The following is a 22,003-nucleotide window of genomic DNA, read 5'->3' as shown; positions in this document are numbered from 1 at the left end:
AAGCTAGGAGTAGGGTTATATATTATATATATAACATTAACCTAAGATGCATCAAAAAAGCTACGAGAATTGAATATAATAATGGAGCCTGTATGTACGTCTTGTTCACTTGAATCAGCTCTAGAAAGTAGAAACTGCCGTTTTGTACGATGAATTCAAGTCTCATGCATCACGTTGGGTTATATATATTTAGTATGTAGCTGTACCTACGTCCTTGTAATATAATATTGAATATAATCGAGGCCAATTCGATTAAAATAATGAAGGGCTCCTGTAAGTATATATCAGGATTATCAGCCATATATATATATATATATATATAGTAGAACAGTGCAGTGGGATCTTCAATTAATTATTTCAAAAGTATAGTATTTGTAGGCATGGCAAGTGATGAGCAGTGTGGCTTCAACCAGAGATGGTCCTTAAAGGGGATCACAGCTTTGGTTTCTGGCGGCACCAGAGGCATTGGGTTAGTCATAATTCCATTAACTAATTTAAAAACAATTATAATTTTTGCCCCTTCATACTATGCCAATTATCAATGTCACTCTTGAATTATTAGTGGTGTAAATATTACCTCTCAAATTTAAAAAACAATACATATATTGCTCCTCCCATGGTGTAAATATTGCCCCTTGTCGGTACGAGAGGGGCAATATATGTACCCTTTTCAAAAGGTAGAAAATAATTATATTATATTGGACCTGCATTGCATACATGCATGGTTTTAGGGCTGCCATAGTGGAGGAGCTGGCTGGGTTCGGGGCGGAGGTTCATACCTGTTCTCGGAATCAGAAAGAGCTTGACCAGAAGGTCCAGGAATGGCAGGCTAAAGGCTTCAATGTTTCCGGTTCAGTCTGCGACTTAGCCTCAGGAGAACAGAGAAAACACCTCATTCATACTGTATCTTCCCTCTTCAATGCCAAGCTCAACATCCTTGTAAGTCTTTGCTTTAGGTGTAATTTAATCACTCTAAATTAGTTACTATTCTTTCCCTTTTTTTAAGCTATGGGAAAAACCTACGGCTACTACACGTACGAAGATGTGCACCGATAAATCATACCTTGTGACCCTAGCTAACCGATAAAGGAAATAAGGAGATAAATCTATAATCTAGTTAGCTAGGTTCCTACTGACCAGCTTAGACGATTGACTAAGAAGGCCTATAGGTCATTTTCATTTAATTTGTAATTTTGTGATTACCAAGTCACTACCTTGTGAAAATATATTCTTTAATGGTTTTTTTTTTTTTTGTTGAGTGACGAGAAAAATAAACAACTACCCTCCGAAGGTGCGCACCAGTAAACTATATATACCTTTATCACTTTAGTTGACAAAGGACATTAATGAGGTACATCAGCCTAGGTTATCTATTGTTGACATGCCCAATCATACCAAGAAGGCTAATAGGTTGTTCTTATTAGATGTATGTTAAACTTGTAATCCCGTGATTACCAATCCAACTACCTGAACAACTTAGTTGCGGTTATTATATATATATATATATGTTGTACGTTTTGGAATATTATTATACATATGTTGGTCAGGTGAACAACGCTGCAATTAGTAAGATGGTGAAAGCAACGGATTATGATGCAGAAGAGTTTTCACGAATAATTGAAACAAATTTGGAGTCACCCTACCACCTGACGCAACTCGCATACCCTCTCCTCAAAGCCACTGGAAACGCCAGCGTGGTCTTCATTTCGTCTCTTGCAGGCCACGTGGCATTGCCTGCATTCTCTGTTTATGGATCCTCCAAAGGTAAGATAATAGATCTGCTAATTGAATTTATTATAATTTATTTAATTATAATAAATTGCATATATTAATTAAGCCAGTCTGCTTCTTTCTGAACAGAACAGTACGATCGAGTAGTACTGTTACGTTAGATTTAATTTGATGATATTAATGAATCATAGATGTCGCGATTATATTACGTACTGTACATATATATAAGTTGTTGTGTTAGTTGTGAATATTAATGCATGTTTGCATATATATATATAGCTGCTATTAATCAGCTTACGAAGAATTTGGCATGCGAATGGGGAAAAGATGGCATCAGAGTCAATGCTGTTTCCCCATCCGGCGTAAAGACAACACCCATAAAACTCGTAAGTTTCCTACCTACTTTTAACCAACATTATTTACTCTTTTAGTACTATTAACTATGTTACAATGTTGTATCTATTCATAGCTATTTTCTCAACTAAATGAAGCACAAAGAGCTAATATCGCCTCGAACGCACCCCTCCTATGTGGGGTGTAACAGGGTGCCACTAGACCACAAGATCTTTGACAACATTATTTACTCTAATTAATTACCCACTAACTAATTAATCAAGATCACATTTGATGTGTGAGACGGGTAGGGTTAAAAATGTACTACCTCCGTCCCAAAATGGTTGTCTGGTTCGTTTAACGAGGCTTGATTGAAGTAATTTTTAATCCAATTTTTTATATTATTAAGTTTAGCATTAATATATAAAATTTATATATTTAGAAACTACATTAAAAGTACTATTAAACAAAAAAATTTAAATTTAAAAATAATAAAAAATTACTAAAGAAAATAAGCAAAGGAGGAACAGTTGGTTTGACCAATGAATAATAAATAAGACAGGTAAAATGGAACAGAAGGAGTAATACTTATACTAAAAAAATGTAATACTAATCATGAAAAAAAGTGTTTGTTATTTATAGGAGAAAGTGTAAAGTAATGCTTTTAGTGGAAAAATTTAATACTATAACATCAAATTTTTTTTTAATCAAAAGTATTACATTTTTCTTTATACAAATAATATTAGTAAGTGTTTATTCAAAAGTGGACCGACATTTAGATAAATCTCACCTTATCAGCTTAGCCAAGTAACTTAACATATTGCTTTGATTCAGGATGAAATTGATCCATCAATATTGAAAGTGTATGGTGGAATTATGACGAGAACTGCATTGAAGCCAATAGCAGAAGCTAATGAGATATCTCCATTGGTAGCATTCCTTTGTCTTCCCGCAGCTGCTTCACACATCACTGGCCAGGTTATCCTCATCGATGGAGGCTACACAGCTGGAGGCTTCCACTTCTAAATGTTTTAATTTTTAGCACTATCTAAAAACTTAATAAGTCTCCATCCTTAATTTATGTCTCTCTTTTTGTATGCTAATAAATGTATACACTTTACTTTAAATATTGTACACTTCAATGTTATTATCTAAAAACTTAATAAGTTTCAATCAAGGCCAGGTTATATCCTTGATTTATGTTCCTCTTTTTGTATGCTAATAAATGTATACATTTTACTTTAAATGTTGTACGCTTCAATGTTATTAGACAAAATTGTCCCTACTATATTCTTGTTATACAAAACTATCCTTACACTGTTATAACACCGTTACTTTTTAACTCCATCGTTATTACCAAACACTTATATCTATCATATCTTTTTCCTATTCTTTAATTATCATTTTATTAAAAGCATTATATAATTAATTTAATGGTTGATTGTATTATAATTAAATTTCTATGAATGGTGAATTATATATGTGTGGGTATAAACATCTTGGTTATAATAAAAGAATACATCTTGGTAATAAATCTCGGTTATCATAAAAGAATTTTAGTTATGTGGGTTTTGAGCTATCTTCTACATCTACCTAACGCCCAACTGAAAGCGCACAAAGTTTTTTTCTTTTATATATGCTTTATCTTGAGGACATAGCAGGATCAGAGTACGTTGGAAGGTTTGATTTACTACTTTGAAGCTAATTAAACCTTTTTAAATGGGAGTAGATATTGACTTACAGTTATATTTTCCATTATAAATTAATTGATGATGCAATAGATGACTTCACCTATAAAGATTCAAACAAATTGCTACCAATTCAATGTGTGTGTATATATAATAAGGAAAATAACATTTACACTCAAGTATATGTCATCCTCAGGTCAATGAGCTTCTAGTCTAGTGGCATCCTGTTACACTCCATATGTGGAAGGGGTGGGTTCGAGGCGCCTCTTAAAGAGGTGAACCATTTTAAATCTTTAGGTCCGTGGTTTGTGTACTTAAGGTACATCATTTTAATGCTTAAGGTGTGTCTTTATGAGTTAACCGCACAATTCAACCTCACGGGAAGCTATACTCGTACCTAAACCTTTCCCCATATATATATATCTACTATACTATATATACTGATAAGAGCCAAAGAGAGTTAGGCCTAAAATGGGTAGAAAAAATGGCAATCAAATTATTTAATCAAATGGATGATTCAGATGAATTATTTAATCAAATAGATGGTTAAGATAATTCAGATTAATATTATTAATAGAGATTACCTAATTCAACCTTACTTCCGTTAAGTTTTCCGTTAACTTTTAACTTACCCATTAATTTCTATAAGAAAGGTCTTAGGTTCGAACCTCATCTCAATCAAATTTGACATAATTAAGTTTCTCACTCTATTTTACTCTTATTAAATTAAATAAATTAGTAGCTACAACAAAAAATGATACATATGTATTTCTTTAATTTAGAATTATGTGTCTACAATACTTTTATTTGAAAAAATTATTCATTATCAAAAAATTAAATTAAATAAGAGAAATAATTTCATTAATTATATTGTCTTTATTTTATCTCGTGCAAAGATTTTTTACATTTAAATTTATCAGTTGATATTCATTACATTGTCCATTATCTTATTTTTACAATATCTTGTAATTAAATATCAAAGTTATAGTACAAAATAATGTTATATATTTATTTACCAAGTATTTTATTAATACTATGAAAAAAAATTAAATAATTTGAAGCTAATTATATTAATTACTTGGGGATTGGTTGACAAAGAGAGTACTCAAATAATAACCCAACAACTTGAAGCGGAATCACTCTATTTTACTCTTATTGAATTAAATAAATTAGTAGTTACACCAAAAAATGATACATATGTATTTCTTTAATACCATGAAAGAAATAAAAAAGAATAGTTTGAAACCAATCATATTAACTACTTGGGGGATTTGTTGACAATGAAAGCACTCAAATAACCCATTACCCAGCAAATTGAAGCGAGAAACTACCTGTTAATATCTTTGGAATACATAATATTTTAAATTTTCAAAATTTTATTAATTAATTTAATCTTTTTTCTTAAACTAGGAATTTCTTTATCGACAATAACTCATTCAACAATAATGGTTGAACCAGATGAACCCCAAGCAGAACACCTAAAGGAAAGTCCATAGCTCCTATATCATAATCTCATTGCATGACGTTGTCATCTATGCTACCAACAATATCCGAATTGCAAATAACACACTACCAACAAAAAGGAAGAGAACAAATAGTAAAGACGAAAACAATGACAATGTTACTCAAAAGAGAATTAAGAACACTTAGAAAAATTCAAATTAAAAGTAGTATTTATTTAGACTATCATTTTTAAACCAAATATTTAGACTATCGATTTTACAAGATTGCAAACATTTATTTTAGTAATAATTATAATGAATTTTCTATATTATCTTGGATTCATATACTTTGAGTTAGATATTTAAATAAAAAAATTCGACATTCAATTACCCATGTATGAACTTCTCATATATAATCTTGCATTGATATACTTTCAAATATTTATTTAAATATAAATATTGGGCATTAACCCATTCGCGCAATGCACGTATAAAACTAGTATATATATATAAAGGTTCAAATGAGAACAATCTCCCCTTGTAAAAAGTGACTATTAATCTAGTCAAGCATCACCTATTAAAGTTCATCAATGGTTGATGATTTTAATTAAAAAAAAAATGGGGTCAGTGTTAGATATATTAAATAGAGTAAATACCCAAAATGGTTCCTCGACTATAGCTAAATTCACAAATTGGTCATCGACTATTGATTGAAACCAATTACATCCTTAACTTTCGATTTTTGACCCAATTTGGTCATCCGTTAGTATGCCCGTTTGTTGACCGTGAGATCCGAGGACAAAGTAGTAATTTCACAAGCTAGTAACTTTCTCTTTCTTCTCATTGCTAGGTTCCTGCTCTTCATTGTCTTCAAAATCCTCGTGCCACTAGAACGAAGCGGTTCGTAGCGGCGACATGGATCGGGTCTTCCAACGCAAAGATCTATCGCGGAACTTCAAATCCCTCCCCCTACACGCATGTTCCTCGCTGCGATCCATATCAGCCTCCTCCGATTCGTCGAGATCAAGCAGCGGCGCCAGGACTTGGGGGCGCTGGAGATGCGTGGAAAGCTTCATCGGCCGGATCTAGCCGTTGAAGAACAACTCGTCGGCGGAGCTCATAGATCCAGCGCAGGCATTGCCCTCGCCCGCCAACCGGGAAGAGAAGTCGAATTCGAAGGAGGAATTCGCCGCCGCAGCGGCGGCGGAAGCCTCAGAGTGAACAGAAGCGCTGGAAATGAGTGGTGGAAAGCACAAAGTGCATGGGACTAGCGGGAGCACTGTAGTAAAATCCACAGTGAGGTTGGCTACGGCTTGGGCTAGAGGGGGCGCTCACATACGGAGTGGAGCAATTGCTGTCGATGTCGTCGGAAAACATGGCTATTTCTTGGCTCATCGCCGCCGCGCCGGAGAAGGTAGTTGGAGTTTCCGGCTCTTCCATTATTTTGTGTGAAAGCTGTTGGATGAAGACAAAATGCAAGTGGATTTTACTACTATAATAATACTCTGTCCTTGGATTTTGTTGACGTCGGAAATGCTCATCACCGTCGCGCCGGGATTGTTGAGGAAGGCAGAATGCAAGGAGCTTGTGAAATTACTACTCTGTCCTTGGATCTCACGGTCAACAAACGGGCATACTAACGGAGGACCAAATTGGGTCAAAAATCGAAAGTTAAGGATGTAATTGGTTTCAATCAATAGTCGAGGACTAATTTGTGAATTTAGCTATAGTCGAGGGCCATTTTGGGTATTTACTCTATTAAATAATATATCTAAATATATAATATCTAAATATATATATAGAGTGATTGCCTTTTTTGGTCCTACTTTTATTGGCCATTTTCCAATTTTAGTCCGCTTTAGTTATTTTTGCCACATTGAGTCCACATTTATTAAATGCGTTCCAATTTTGGTCCAGCGTTAGTTTTTCCGTCTAAGGGTCGTATGTGGCAGGGATATTTTCGTCTTTTTCCACAATTGGTGCTTTCAGCTCCCTCCCCATGACCACAGCATACAACGTTGCCACTGATGCGATTCACCCCTCTCTCTCTCTCGCCAACGCATTTCTCTGTCCAACATTTCCCTTAACAATATCACTATGTAATCTGCACAAAATAACCAAGTTTTGATCTCTAAAGTTTCAACAATGGAGGTTGCTGTAATCGACTGGAAGAACTTAGATTCCAGGTTTGTAGAAGACGATCTCTTCGAACCCTTCAATGCTCCTCAATGGGTCGATTTCTCTGCCCCCGACGACGCCGCTGCCGTCGACGACGAAGCTTGGTTCTGCCCCCGTCGATTTCTCTTCGAACACTTCAAGCTTGGACAAGCTTACCCATTTTTTTTGGAATCAAAATCCAGTTGTTATCCCCAACCATTGTTCAACTTTTGTTCCGTATATGACTCCAACGTAACAACAATCATTGAGCAGCCATCCACACTCGTCTCTCCAACTGTTCAACCCAGTAGTTGGACCCATTGTTTAAGCAAGCAAGATTATAGACACAAGTCAGATCAAGAAGATAACATGATTGAAAGAGGTGAGGACTCAAATGAAGTTGCAATAGATCTAGAGCTCAAGACACTTGGATCTACCTCGGAACAGGTTCGGCAATCGCCTCTCCAACCTCTCCACTTTCATGGCTTCTTCCTCCGCAACCTTTACTCCTTCGTCCGTCAAAGCTACCGTCGCCGCCAGAGATGATGTTTCCTTTCTCGATCGTCGCTTCAAGGAGGTTGAGAAGCTTATCCTTAATGCCGACGTCAGAGGATTTCGAGATAGGCACCGTTTCGATCTGCCTTTGCTTATGAAATTCCTGATGCACTTCCCACGCATTTGCGATGAAATGCTTATGCAACCACCAACCCAGGGAAAGCTAAAAAGATAAGAGACAATGTAGAAAGACCAAAATAACCCTGGAGTTCACGGTTACTAAACGGAAATATTAACTGTGGACTAAAATTGGTACGCGTTTAATAAATGTGGACTCAATGTGGCAAAAATAACTAAAATGGACTAAAATTGGAAAATGGCCAATAAAAGTGGACCAAAAAAGGCAATCATCACTCATATATAGAAATATATATATATATATATATATATATCTACCTATACTTATATTTGCCAGTTGCAAATTGCCCCTAAAAAATGACACCAATGCTGTCCGTTGATCTAAAATCTAATGGCTGAATTTTTTTTATTAAACATTTCACTTTAATTTTTTTTCCGTTTGCCCTCAGATTTTGGACAAATAACAATTTTGCCATATTACTTCATTTGCCACTCAAAAATGACACCCATGCTATCCGTTGATCTAAAATCCTATGGCTGAATTTTTTTTAAACATTTCGCTTTAATTAATTTCCATTTGCCCTGACATTTTTAACAAATTACAATTTTGCCATATTGCTCCACACGAGTCTGACATTATTAATGCGGCCAAAATGATCCGCTTTTTCAGGCTTACTTTTTTATATCTTCAAAAGGAATGACTATTCTCTCACTATATTATTGGCCTGAAAAAATAAAATAATATACCACTTCCGGATTTTAAGGCTTCCTTTTTCAATTGTGCCAAAAAAACAACAACTTTATTCTTATGGCCACCTCACGATTATCAAGATCCATTTCTCTCTCTTTCTTTTTCCGGAAAATAAGATTGCTATCAATAACTTTTTTGGATTAGCCTCATCAAATTGTCCATTCCCACCTTTGTCCAAACTCGAAAGTGTCAGCTTCCTCAAAAAAATTTCAGGCAGACCAGTATATGCTGAAGAGTTCTTCCAGTTGCATCAGTGAGTTCTATAGTCTTCCACTCTTCCGAAGCTGTAAGTTCTAATCTATCTTTCTTCAATTGGGCTGTTGCTCGTGTCAACATATTAACAAATCATATATCAATTTCAGATATAAAGTTAACAGACAACAGCACATACTTAATTCCTTTCAGATATGAAGATCTAGCAAAAGGTTTTATGATGAACATCTAACTAAAGCAAGGAATTAGGAGGTTTTATGATGAACATCTAACTAAAGCCAGGAGGTAAACATACCTTATTCATGGTCTTTTTAATTGTAAGTTGTAGTTGTGAATATAATTTCTATATTTTTTTTACTTTGTTAATTGACTATTATTTTTGTTCAGTTTCTATGTCATATAATTTTAACCTCTTTTTTGCTCTAAGATGTGGAGATTCCTACTGAGCTACATACAGTGAATGACTGAATGGAATGGAGTGTTTTTTAAAATTTCACTTGAGTATGATTAAAACAGTTATAAAAGTTATTATTTTAATGTAATGAGAGTATTAAAGGCTTAGAAAATAGTGTCTACCTATTGTGGTTAGTTGAATATGCATCATGAAATGTATCTTCTAATTCTAAAATGATGAAAGAGTATGCAGATGATGATTTGTGGTAATCGTAATGGGATGTGGCAACATCTGAAACTGTAAGTTGAAATCATTCTCTCTTCTTCTTTTTTAATGTTAAAGGTTAGTAATTTGTATATCTATTTTAGTTGCAAAAATTCCTTTTTCTTCCAGAGCATAAATAGAAAAAATCCAAAAACAATAACTGTAAAACATTAAACTTTCTAATTACCATTACTAAATTGTATACTGAATTGACTGGATAAACTAAAGGATGTTTATAAAAAAAACAAACAAAACTGGTTTGGATCATGCATGCTAGACAATTTACCATACATGCACTTTATTTGCCTACAACATTACAACCCTGTTATATACATCGAATCAAACTATTAACTAATAAAAGTTAACAAACAATTAACTAATAAAAGTTAACAAACAAATCAAACTAATGTTAATTTTATAGCACTTCAATTCTGTTATGCTATTTTTTAAATGTAAATCAAAGTATCAGGTAATCAATATGAACAAATAATCAAATAGAACCTATAAAATTAGTATGCAAGTAATTACCCTTACGAACACTTTCAGTAGCTGAAATTATGAAGAAGTTAATAATTGATTTATTTACACTGTTTCCAGTTACACTGATTACCTCAAAACTTTTAGGTTGACCAGTATATGCAGACAAGTTTTTCCAGTTGCATCAATTGTGATGACTGTGGGATCGGGTTCTATACTGCTTTTGAAGCTGTAAGTTATAATCTTTGTTGTTTTATATCTTTAAGTTTACAACTTATATCTCTTTTAATTGCAAATGTTCCTTTCTATTATGTAGCATAAGTATAAAAAATACGGATCAATAGGTCTAAAAGATTTTCACTTTTCTAATTAAAATTAGTAGAATGTACAATTAATAAACTAAATAAACTAACAGTGAATAAACTAAAATCTTAATAAACTAAGTCTGTCCTAGACTGAACTAGGAGCTTAAAACACAATACAACACAGTCATTAATTACACCACAAGTAAAATATAATCATGCCAAAATTGTAATGACTTATTGACAAAAAATTCCAATAAAACATGTTCAGAAAATTGTGGATTTTAGCAGATATTGCTATTTAACCTTGAAACTAGCAAGGATGATGAATCAAACATCATTGTTCAGGAAATCCTATCTAGACGTCATACAATAAATTCACTAATTATTAAAACTCCAATAAAGATATTAAATTCACTAATTAACATAATTTCAACTTTCAAAAACAAATAATTTCAATAAATATAAATCATAACGATTAAAACATTAATTGGACATAAAATGATATAGCACAATTATTTCAATTGTACTTCAGACCCAAATGCAAACAGAATCAAGTCAATCTTAAATAAAACTAGCAAAAAATGTAAATAGTTTTTAATTTTACTCCTGAAAAAAAATGATCTTTATCTCAAAGCATAGTAAACAAAAAAAATTGGCATGAAAACATCAATTTAAAAAATCTGTGATAAGACAAAAACTAAAGGATTAATTCTAATTGCATTTTAGAAAAGGAATGCTTTTACAAAAATCTGATTTCTTTTACCATATTTGGCTTCCTAATAAGATTCATAACTCTGTAATTATAACAAGGATTATATATACTCTCAAAATGTAGATATGAACATACATAATTCCTTTTGAAAAAAGAACACTCCTCAAACAAGTAATTTATGAACCTCATAGCACCCTTGTATATACATAGAATAAAAATATTATGAATATATATTGAAGTATCATACATATACTATGTATTGTATTTTGTACATCAGTTATAAACAATATATATGTTACTGTACAAATATCATATACCTTACACATTATATCTACAATACACATTATATATAGATATAGGCCATGCTTATCTAATGCATATTTTATAAACAATATGAATATACATTTTCTTTTTTTTTTTGATATATGAAAAAGGTTGGGACCCATGATAAAAAAGAAAAAAGAAAAAAAAAAAGGAATCCATATTGCTGACCCAACACAGAAATGAACCGAGTAAATAGTCCCTGCGCAAACAACATATACTGAGTACATTGAAACTGCTTCACAAACAATATCTAGATTTGAACACAAACCAATTTTAAATGCCCAAATCAATTTCCAACACTTTAACACTTTAATCTACACATAAATAACTAAGATATAAGATTTTGAAACCAACACAAATCATATTTAGCCCTAAACAACCCCAAAATACAGTATAATTCCAAAAACACAACACACTACATGTTTTAATATTTAAAACAACGAATAGGTTAACGGACATAGGAGTTTACCTCAAATCTAGAAATCCAAAGCTCAAACTTCCTACAAGCCCACTGTAGCTCTGCAACACCTTCTACACATCTCAAACCCACGAATCCACCATTAGAGAAGGAATAAATAGACATAGCAATGAAGCTTTAATGATGAATTTACAGAAATTAGATGGACTACAAATCTTTCATAAACCAAAAATGTTCAAACCAAACAGAAGAAGCAAGTTTTCAAAAAAAAAAACAGAAGAATCAAAGTTAGCGAACCTGCTGATTGAAGATGTTAGAGTTGGTTCATTCCCATCTAATACCTATTTAAGATAAAGGAAGCACACAATTAACTTTCTATGAAAAAAATTAGTTTCCAATCTGTATAAGATGAAAACATGGAAAATAATAAAAAGAACACCTCACGACTGGACCAGCATCGCTTGAACGACCGAGACAACAACAAGAAGCTGACTGACCGGCCAACACCGAAGTCGACGGCGAGAAAATATGCCCAGATGCCCTCCTCTTCGATCGGCGATTAGATCTAGCCATCGCTTACCGCACACACCTGGGGGGCTTCGTGAATCGAACAGCGTCAGGGAGGAGCTACCTGCTTCGTCCGTTGCTCCTGCCGACGGATCTTCCAACGTCGCCGGCAATCATGACGGTGGCTGCTCCTCCGATCTCTGGCTCGGGGATGGGAGACCTATTAGAGGCAGCATTATATTTGTGAGTTGATTTATTACATATATTTTTTTTTAAAATTAATTTCTAAAGTAAAGAATGCATATTTCTGAGAACAGCCAAGATTAAGTCTTAAGGCCCAATGCATACTTGGTAAATTCCAGCCCACAAACACATTGCAAAATAGTATACACAGCTCAAAAAGCTATTTAATTTAGTCTAAACTATTAGTCAACCCATAAATGTGTTAATCAAAGACCAAAATCAAAGACCAACTCTAATAGGCAATCATGACGGCAACATACCCAATTTCTCCTGAAAAACCAGCCAACCTCAATTATTATTCTTCAAACATGGGAAATAAAATTATCATATTTCAAGAGAAAGCCAAATAGTAAAAAAAAAAAAAAATCCAACAAAGCATATAGCCAGAAAAATACTATACATAGTTGCAATAATATTACCTGAAATTATTAAAGCATAATGACCTCCATTTTAACCTTATTTCAGACAAAGCTACTTTATGGGGTAGTGGGATTGAATACTTTATGGGGCAATGGGATGGAATATTTTATGGGTAATGGGATGAAATTTTTTTTTTCTTTCCATCCCCATCCGACACTATTCCCCTCTTTTCCTCCCTTAAATTCACCACCTTTTCCCTTTTGTCATCATCCTCGCCGACAACGACCACAATTTCAAACCTTTTTTGCTGGCTCAACATATCACTCAATATATTTCAAAATTGTACTGTAGTTTGGGAATGAATGCTGTTGACTGTGCTTTTTGACACTCACGTCCCTTCCAAGCTGTTGGCTTCCAAGTTGTTCTCCCTTCTACGCTGTTGGCTTCCAAGCTGTTCTCCCTTCTGCGCTGTTGGCTTCCAAGCTGTTGGTTTCCAAGTTGTTCTCACTTCCAATCTGTTGGCTTCCAAGTTGTTCTCCCTTCCAAGCTGTTGGCTTTCAAGTTGTTCTCCCATCCAAGCTGTCGCCTATCCTCGCGAACTCAGGACGGCGGCAAAGGCTGGGTGAAACCGGAGGCCGCAACTGCCCAACTCAATAGAAGGCTTCACCGAAAAAATCCGTCATATTCAAATTGGTTAATCTCTATGTATTCAAGAGAGCCATAAAATTCACAGCTACAAATAAAAGAATTAAGATTCAAAAATGAGGAGCAGAAGCTAGGACTTTACCCCATAACTTTCACGTGGTAAACCATCTTCATCTATGTTGTAGGCTACCAAACGAAGCAGACCAGTCCGCCGGTGTGACTGGGTGAACTGTGAAGCAGGTGACCTTGTCTTGTGAAAATGATATCTCCGGCAATAATACCTCTGTCATTTAAAAATGAAGGATTAATTTTGCACAAGAATCTGAAAATAATTTCATTAACGTTACAACGTTTTTTATTTGCACTAATCACCTCCTCAAAACTTTCAGGTTGACCAGTATATGGTGAGGAGTTTCTCAAGTTGCATTGATTGTGCTGGCTGTAGATTATATATTGATTCCGGAGCTGTAAGTTTTAATCTTTATTGTTTTGTATCTTCATGTTTACAACTTTTTATATATCTTTTAATTGCAAATGTTTCTATAAAATCAGTATGCAAGTTAGTAACTTACACTTAGGAACATATTCAATAACTAAATTAATGAAAGAGTTAACAATCAACTTATTAAGTTACAATGGTTTTAAGTTGCAATAATTACAACCTCAACCCTTTCAGGTTGACCAGTATTCGCTGAGGACTTTTTCCAACTGCATCAATTGTGTTGGCTGTAGGTTCTATACTGCTTCAAAAGCTGTAAGTTATAAACTTTATTGTTTTATATCTTCAAGTTTACAATTTTTTATATCTCTTTTAATTGCAAATTTTTCTTTCTATTTTGTAGCACAAGTATAAAAATTAAGGATGAATGTCTAAAAGATTTTACTTTCCTAATTAACATTATTAAGATGTATGCTTCATAGATTGAATAAACTAACACTTAATTATTCTAAGAAAACACTACAAACTACAAATTTACCAAATATATGAAATAATATACCTCCGTGCAACATGATTTTTGGGGAAAAAATTATAATTTAGGGGTGATGGATATGCACCTGGAAAATGTGATCTAAGTATCATTTATATCATTACTTACTGAGAGGTAACCACAACTGCTCTTACCAAAATATTTATGCGATATATGACAAATGTTACAACTTTCTATATTCATTATTTATTTGTGTATTACTTGATTTCACCACATATTAGCCATAACTTTTAGCAGCATGCAATACAGTAACAAAGAAAGCTAGATATCTGGATGGATCATCTTATATGTTTCTTAGATGAAGTTACAAAGACAGGCCGATAATTAATGGAAAGAGCAAGGATAGTGCCCCATTACAAATAGTTTAAATTTCTTGTAACAAGCTTATCACTTTGCAACACTATTAAGTTATAACCATTTAAGACGAAGTGGAAAAACCCCCTTATGCATTGATAATTTACTAAAATTTAAACAACCAATACATGTATTAAACAAAATAGCAATATAAATGTATAATTATTAATATGTTTACAATAAATATTTATCAAACAATATGTTTAAAAATATTTAACAAAATCTTTAATAAATATTTTTAACAAAGAGACTCGATATATTTAGCAAACAGTATGTTTAATAAATCAACATACTTAGCATTTTTTTAAGCAGTTTAACATTATTAGTATGTTTATTTACGAAACAGTTTTGCACTTAGCAGTATGAATTAGTATATGTTTATTGAACATTAGTGGACATTTGTTTTTAAAGTTTAAAATTGTCATAGCAAGCAATAATATAAACAGGCAACACTAATACAAAATCACACAAAAGTCACAATCCAACCAGGACAATTTTTAGTTTTAAAAAATTAAGAAATTAAAAAATTAAAGAAAGCACTCACGGCGTCGTGTCGGAGGCTCGGATCTGGTGGCGATGGAGCAACTCAGGCCAGGCAGCCAACGACGAGCTGTTGAGCAGACTGCACCAGCCAACACCGAAGTCGACGGCGATTGGATCTAGCGATCGCTTACCACACACAACTGGGGTTTCGTCAATCCAGATCTACGGATCTGTCCTCTGTTTTTGCACTAAATATGCACAAGTTTATTTATATAATATACACATATACAAATATACTAACTCACACATCCAAATACTACACAAACACAATAATTACTAATCTCGATAACTAAATTTACAAAATCACATAAATTAAATGTATACGCTTATTAAAATACGGAGTATATATTAAGCAATTATATTATTTTATACTTATGCTTAATATTTTCATCAAAATATTCCTCAGACAAAACAATTACTCATTTCAATAACTAAATTTCCAAAAATCACATAAATTAAATATTTACAATTACTAAATTAAAATTCCAAAAAATATATTACATTCCTGAATTAACATTATTTTAATTTCAATAAATATAACTTCACCAATTAACAAAACTTCAATAATATACTAAATTCACCAATTATCATCATTTAAAAAAATTATTATATTTTCACCGAATACTATAATTTCAATATTTATCATAAGTTACACTAAATATGCACAAGTTTATTTATATAATATACACATATACAAATATACTAAGTTACACATCCAAACACTACACAAACACAATAATTAATCATTTCGATAACTAAAATTTCAAAAATAACATAAATTAAATAATTACAGTTACTAAAATATTATTAATCCATTATAAATTATTTTATATTTATGCTTAATATTTTATTGTTCTCCAATTTTCAGGTTTTAAGACAACTATTTGGTTTTAAAAAAAAATATAAATTAAATAATTACAGTTACTAAAATATTATTAATCCATTATAAATTATTTTATATTTATGCTTAATATTTTATTGTTCTCCAATTTTCAGGTTTTAAGACAACTATTTGGTTTTAAAAAAAAATATAAATTAAATAATTACAGTTACTAAAATATTATTAATCCATTATAAATTATTTTATATTTATGCTTAATATTTTATTGTTCTCCAATTTTCAGGTTTTAAGACAACTATTTGGTTTTAAAAAAAAAATATAAGGTATGTTTTATTTTGTTCATAATGCTTATATGTGTTTTTATTGCTTTTTATGTGTGCTTTTAGTAATTGTTACCGAGTATATGATTTTTTTAAAATCCTATCTTTCGTGCGTAGTGCACTAGCAATGAGCGATATTAGTGGTACAAGTGGTATAAAGCCTGTTGATAAAGGTCAACAATGTACAAATGTTCAAAAGAGATGTTGTGAGAATATGTCTAAGTACGAATGTAGAAACCTACGCCGTAGGTTAGCTGCTAATGCTTTGGCGCTTGAGAAAGGAGAGAAGACTTCTCAAGCCAAATCACATTTTAGTGCTCCAATTATATCAGGTTTAATATAATATTTCTATGTTTTGCTTGGTTAATCAAATTATAAGTCATCATCAATTAAATTTTGACTCTATCTTTTTTTTTTCTTTTTTTTTCCCCTTTGGAATGATGGATGGATATGTGAATGTACATTGACATAATTTACATTGTTATCAATTGTGAAAAATTCATGATTGGGGTAGATGATTTTGAAAATCATCCTTTTAAATTGTCTGCTGTTAGTGATTGCACTTTTTGTGGTGCAAAACGATTCCAGTACGAACCACCGGGCTTTTGTTGTCGTGGTGGTGAAATCAAGCTGGTTTCCAATGCAATGCCTTGTGTATTGAAAAATTTATTCACCGGTTGTGATGAGGCTTCAAAGAATTTTATGAACTGTGTTAGAACTTATAATAACACATTTGCATTTACGTCTCTTGGAATACACAATCATGACAAAGATTTGTGCAGACGTAACAAAGGAATATATACGTTCAGAGTTCAGGGACAAATGTACCATCTAATAGATGATCTTATACCCCATGGTCATTCACCCCGTAATTTGCAACTCTATTTCTTTGACACTGATGCAGAAGTAGATAATAGAGTTGGGTACACTAATCGACTTGATAGAAGCATAGTTAGTGATCTTGTTGAACTTATGTCCCAAAATCCATATGCTCAATTTTTTAGAAGTCTCAAGGATGTCAAATTTGGGGATAACTTTGTTATAAGTTTGAACTCAACTACATCATTAGATCAAAGAGTTTATAATTTGCCTACAGCTTCACAAGTTGCTGCAATATGGCTAGAGAATGATTCAGACAAAGTCCCAAATAATAGAAGCATTAAGGTGTATGCATGTAGTGGGCGTTCCCATAATGTTCAATACTATTATGGTTGTTATGACCCATTACAATATCCTCTTTTGTTTCCACTTGGTGAAACTGGTTGGCATGAAGGAATTGATAGGAATGTTGCCCTTACATATAATAAAGGAAACGTCAATCATGCATTATTGACCCTACAATTGTCTCATCTGTGGAAGAACTAATTGCGACTGAAGAATCAATTATTAGTGAGGGAAAAAAGAAAAGGTGTGTTTCTTGTAGGGAATATTATGCATACAAGTTTCAAGTGCGTTCAAATGATCAGTGTTTGTTATTACATACTGGAAGACTTTTACAACAATTTATTGTTGACATTTATATCAAAATTGAAAATCAAAGACTTGATTATTATAGGACACAACAAGATCAATCTAGAATTGAAACATATCAATGATTAGTAGATAGTGTTGGTGTTGGAGCAAGTACTGGTTATGATGTCGATCGTAGAATCATATTGCCAGTGTCTTTTATTGGTGGACCACGTGATATGAGGAGGAGATACATGGATGCTATGTCACTTGTTCAACGATTTGGAAAACCCGACCTTTTTTTAACAATGACATGCAATCCAAATTGGCTTGAGATTAAAGAGTCGTTATACTATAATGATGAGGCACATAATAGACCTGATCTTCTTGCAAGAGTTTTTCGAGCACGGGTTGAAGTAATGAAAGATGACATTTTGAAAAAACAAATTTTTGGTGAAGTTGCAGCCTGTACATATGTGATTGAGTTTCAAAAGAGAGGCCTTCCTCATGCTCATTTTTTATTGATTCTACGCGGGAAACATAAAATTACTTCACCAGATCAGAGTGATAAGATTGTGAGTGCTGAAATACCAGATAAAAATGTTGATCCTTATTTGCATAGTTTAGTTGCAAGGCATATGATTCATGGTCCATGTGGGTCTTTAAATCCTACATTTTCTTGCATGGTCCAAAAAAGAGAAGGGAAAAACAGGTGTTGTAAAAGTAAATACCCTAAATCGTTTTCTAATGAAACAGTTTTGGGTGATGATTCCTACCCTATTTATCGTAGGAGGGATACTTTTAAAACTGTTTTTGTTAGGAGACATGTGTTGGATAATCGATGGGTTGTTCCTTATAACAAATATTTATTGGAGAAGTTTGATTGCCATGTTAATGTTGAAATATGTGCAGGAATTAAATGTGTTAAATATATTTATAAGTATATTTATAAAGGACATGATAGAGTTAGCATTCGGTTGTGTGGAAATAATGTTGTTGAGGAATATGATGAAATTAAAGAATTTCAGAATGCAAGATGGGTATCACCTCCTGAGGCAGCATGGAGGATTTTTAGCTTTAATCTTGCTGAAATGAAACCTTCTGTTGTGCATTTGCAAGTTCATTTACCAAACTATCAGTATATCAAATTCAATAAACACGAGAAGTTGGTTAGCATCGTTGATGAAAAGAATGGAGAACAAAATTATCGTTCTCGCACAATGCTAACTCAATTTTTCTATATGAACAGAGTAGATCAACTTGCAAAACAACTTAACTTATTATATCTTGAGTTTCCAGAATTTTTTGTTTGGTCATTGAATGATAAGCGTTGGCATCAAAGGAAACAAAGAGAGGTCATTGGAAGAGTTGTATCAGTTATGCCGTCAGAAGGTGAACGTTATTATATAAGATTATTACTAATGAATGTCAGAGCTCCTACTTCTTTTTGTAGTTTGAAGATAATTAAAGGACATACAATGGAGACCTTTAGAGAGGCTGCTGAAAAATTGGGACTGCTATCCAGTGATTGTAGCATAGAGAGTTGTATTGAAGAAGCTATTTTGTGTCAAATGCCAACAAGTTTGCGACAGTTATTTGCTACTATACTAATCTTTTGTGATTTACCTAATCCAGTAAGGTTTTGGAATAAATATAAGGAATTCTTTTGTCAAGATTTTATGAACTCAACTAAGTATACTAAGTTTGAAGCTGAACTCAAACCACTTCAACTTGTGAAGCACTTGCTACAAAAAAAATGGTAGAAAAATCACCGAATTTAAATTACCTGACCCTGATGTTTATCTTTCTGATTCCCAAAGACAATATAAAGAAGTTGAGGTAGAAAGAAACCTAGGAATCAATGAATATGACTTGCAATGTATTGACAAACTAAATGACATGCAACGATTGGCTTTTGATAAAATTATGGTTGTTGTACATTCAGATTGTGGTGGAGTATTTTTTCTTGATGGCCCTGGTGGAACAGGAAAAACATTTCTTTATAGATGTTTATTGGCAAAGGTTCGGTCACAGGGATTTATTGCACTAGCTACAGCGAGTTCAGGTATTGCCGCTTCAATTCTACCTGGTGGTAGAACGGNTCCTATTGATGGGGATAATAGATATGTGTGTAATATTAGTAAACAAAGTGCAGAAGCTGAATTACTAAGGCATAGCAAGTTGATATTGTGGGATGAAGCTTCCATGGCCAATCGTAAATGTGTAGAGAGTCTTGAGGTAACTCTTAGAGATCTAATGAATTCAGAAGACACTTTTGGAGGAAAAGTTGTAGTTTTTGGAGGTGACTTTCGTCAAACGTTGCCAGTTATTAGGGGTGGGAAAAGAGAAGACATGATTGAAGCAAGTTTGGTAAAATCACCATCAATATGGCCAAAAATCCAACATTTAAGATTGGAAGAAAACATGCGTGCTAAATTAGACCCAGGATTTTCCGCTTATTTGATGCGCATTGGAAATGGGATTGAGCCGACTCTGGTTGGTAACAAGATTAAAATTCCAAATTCGTTTCTCCTCCAATGTCAACAAAAATCTTCACTTGATGTTTTGTTTAAAGCAGTCTACCCAGACATGAACAACTTTATCAACGACCCATATTCGTTGATGACTAGAGCGCTTCTAACTTCAAAGAATGAATTTGTTGATGATATAAATGCCACATTAATAGATAAATTTCCTGGTGTAAGCAAGTGCTATGTGAGTTATGATGAGCCCCTTGATTCAACAAAATATCTACATTGTGAAGACTATTTACATACTCTTTCACCATCTGGCATGCCTCCACATACTCTAATACTCAAGAAAAATTGCCCAATAATATTGTTGAGAAATTTGAATCCATCTGAAGGATTGTGCAATGGTACAAGACTTATTTGTGATGAGTTAAAAGATTTTGTTATCAGCTGCTACATTGCAACAGGGGAACATAAAGGCAATCATGTGTTTATACCGCGGATACCATTACAGATTTCAAAGGATGAGAATTGTCCAATTCCTTTCAAAAGACATCAGTTTCCTATAAAACTTTGTTTTGCAATGACAATAAATAAAGCCCAAGGTCAAACTTTAGATTTTGTTGGAATATACTTAAAAGAAGCAGTATTCTCTCACGGACAGTTGTATGTTGCCATGTCTCGAGCAAGAAACTCAGATTCAATTAAGCTAATAATACACACAGAAGAAGCTGAAGATCAGACCACTAATATAACGGATAACATTGTGTACCCCGAAATTTTACAATGCATTCAGACCCAGATTGATACAAGTTCGCATAAATGACTTCCCCTAAGTACGAAATACTTGATCTATCTTTTGCACTTTATTACATCCTCTACACATTTGTTTTATGTTGGTTTTAATATTTTATCTTAAATAACGTATACCAATTAATACTCCATACATTATTATGCAGGTATTACCACAATGGTGAGAAAATTGTTGATATCAGATGTATCCCCTGGGGAAAAAGATTGGTCTTGTAAGGTATGTGTTGTAAAGAAATTGGATGCCCAAGACTCCAAAACTACTCCGGGTAACAAATACANCGTTGCATTCCTTGATTTTGACCAACGCATTCAATGATGCATATCTAAAGCTTGCTGATTTGTCAAGTGAGCAATTTGTCACCATTGCAGATGTTAAGAGTTCAATTATTGAGGTTAACATTTTTTATTTCTCTTCATGCTTTTAAATATATTTTCCAACTTAAACTATAACATAAACATATTTTTATTTGGTTTTTATATTTATCATTTCGCTTTTTTAGGGAAAGAGATATTGCATTTATGCAAGTATACATATTCCAACAAAGGTTAAGAACTTCTATTACATTGCATGTGATGGTTGTTGGAAAGGGACTATACATAATTTGGGTGAAGAATTTGAGTGTTCA

At 33.0% G+C, this 22,003-nt stretch overlaps 3 protein-coding genes and 1 long non-coding RNA gene across 4 annotated transcripts; 2 read left to right on the top strand and 2 right to left on the bottom strand.

Moving 5' to 3' along the window:
* The first annotated feature begins 354 nt into the window (after window positions 1–354).
* LOC116007456 (tropinone reductase homolog) lies at window positions 355–3,230 on the top strand. Its single transcript, XM_031248130.1, has 5 exons — window positions 355–469; window positions 732–939; window positions 1,548–1,764; window positions 2,011–2,117; window positions 2,899–3,230. The coding sequence occupies exons 1-5, from the start codon at window positions 381–383 to the stop codon at window positions 3,088–3,090; spliced, it is 813 nt and encodes a 270-aa protein (XP_031103990.1). The 5' UTR covers window positions 355–380; the 3' UTR covers window positions 3,091–3,230.
* A 4,032-nt stretch (window positions 3,231–7,262) lies between these two features.
* Window positions 7,263–8,069, bottom strand: LOC116005557. The gene is made up of 2 exons (XM_031245777.1): window positions 7,789–8,069; window positions 7,263–7,646 (listed from the first exon to the last, which is right to left on the bottom strand). The coding sequence occupies exons 1-2, from the start codon at window positions 8,027–8,029 to the stop codon at window positions 7,558–7,560; spliced, it is 330 nt and encodes a 109-aa protein (XP_031101637.1). The 5' UTR covers window positions 8,030–8,069; the 3' UTR covers window positions 7,263–7,557.
* A 470-nt stretch (window positions 8,070–8,539) lies between these two features.
* On the bottom strand, window positions 8,540–13,109 carry LOC116006455. Its single transcript, XR_004095141.1, has 5 exons — window positions 13,012–13,109; window positions 12,282–12,569; window positions 12,140–12,183; window positions 11,894–11,955; window positions 8,540–9,052 (listed from the first exon to the last, which is right to left on the bottom strand). It is a non-coding gene; the product is annotated as an uncharacterized LOC116006455 (long non-coding RNA).
* Window positions 12,347–15,737, top strand: LOC116006454. The gene is made up of 3 exons (XM_031246819.1): window positions 12,347–12,592; window positions 13,987–14,064; window positions 14,274–15,737. The coding sequence occupies exons 1-3, from the start codon at window positions 12,371–12,373 to the stop codon at window positions 14,448–14,450; spliced, it is 477 nt and encodes a 158-aa protein (XP_031102679.1). The 5' UTR covers window positions 12,347–12,370; the 3' UTR covers window positions 14,451–15,737.
* The last annotated feature ends 6,266 nt before the right edge of the window (window positions 15,738–22,003 follow it).

The sequence above is a fragment of the Ipomoea triloba genome, chromosome 15, assembly GCF_003576645.1.
Source record: "Ipomoea triloba cultivar NCNSP0323 chromosome 15, ASM357664v1".
NCBI lineage: Eukaryota > Viridiplantae > Streptophyta > Magnoliopsida > Solanales > Convolvulaceae > Ipomoea > Ipomoea triloba.
The sequence above is the reverse complement of the archived record's forward strand: the minus strand, read 5'-3'. Positions and strand labels throughout refer to the sequence as shown.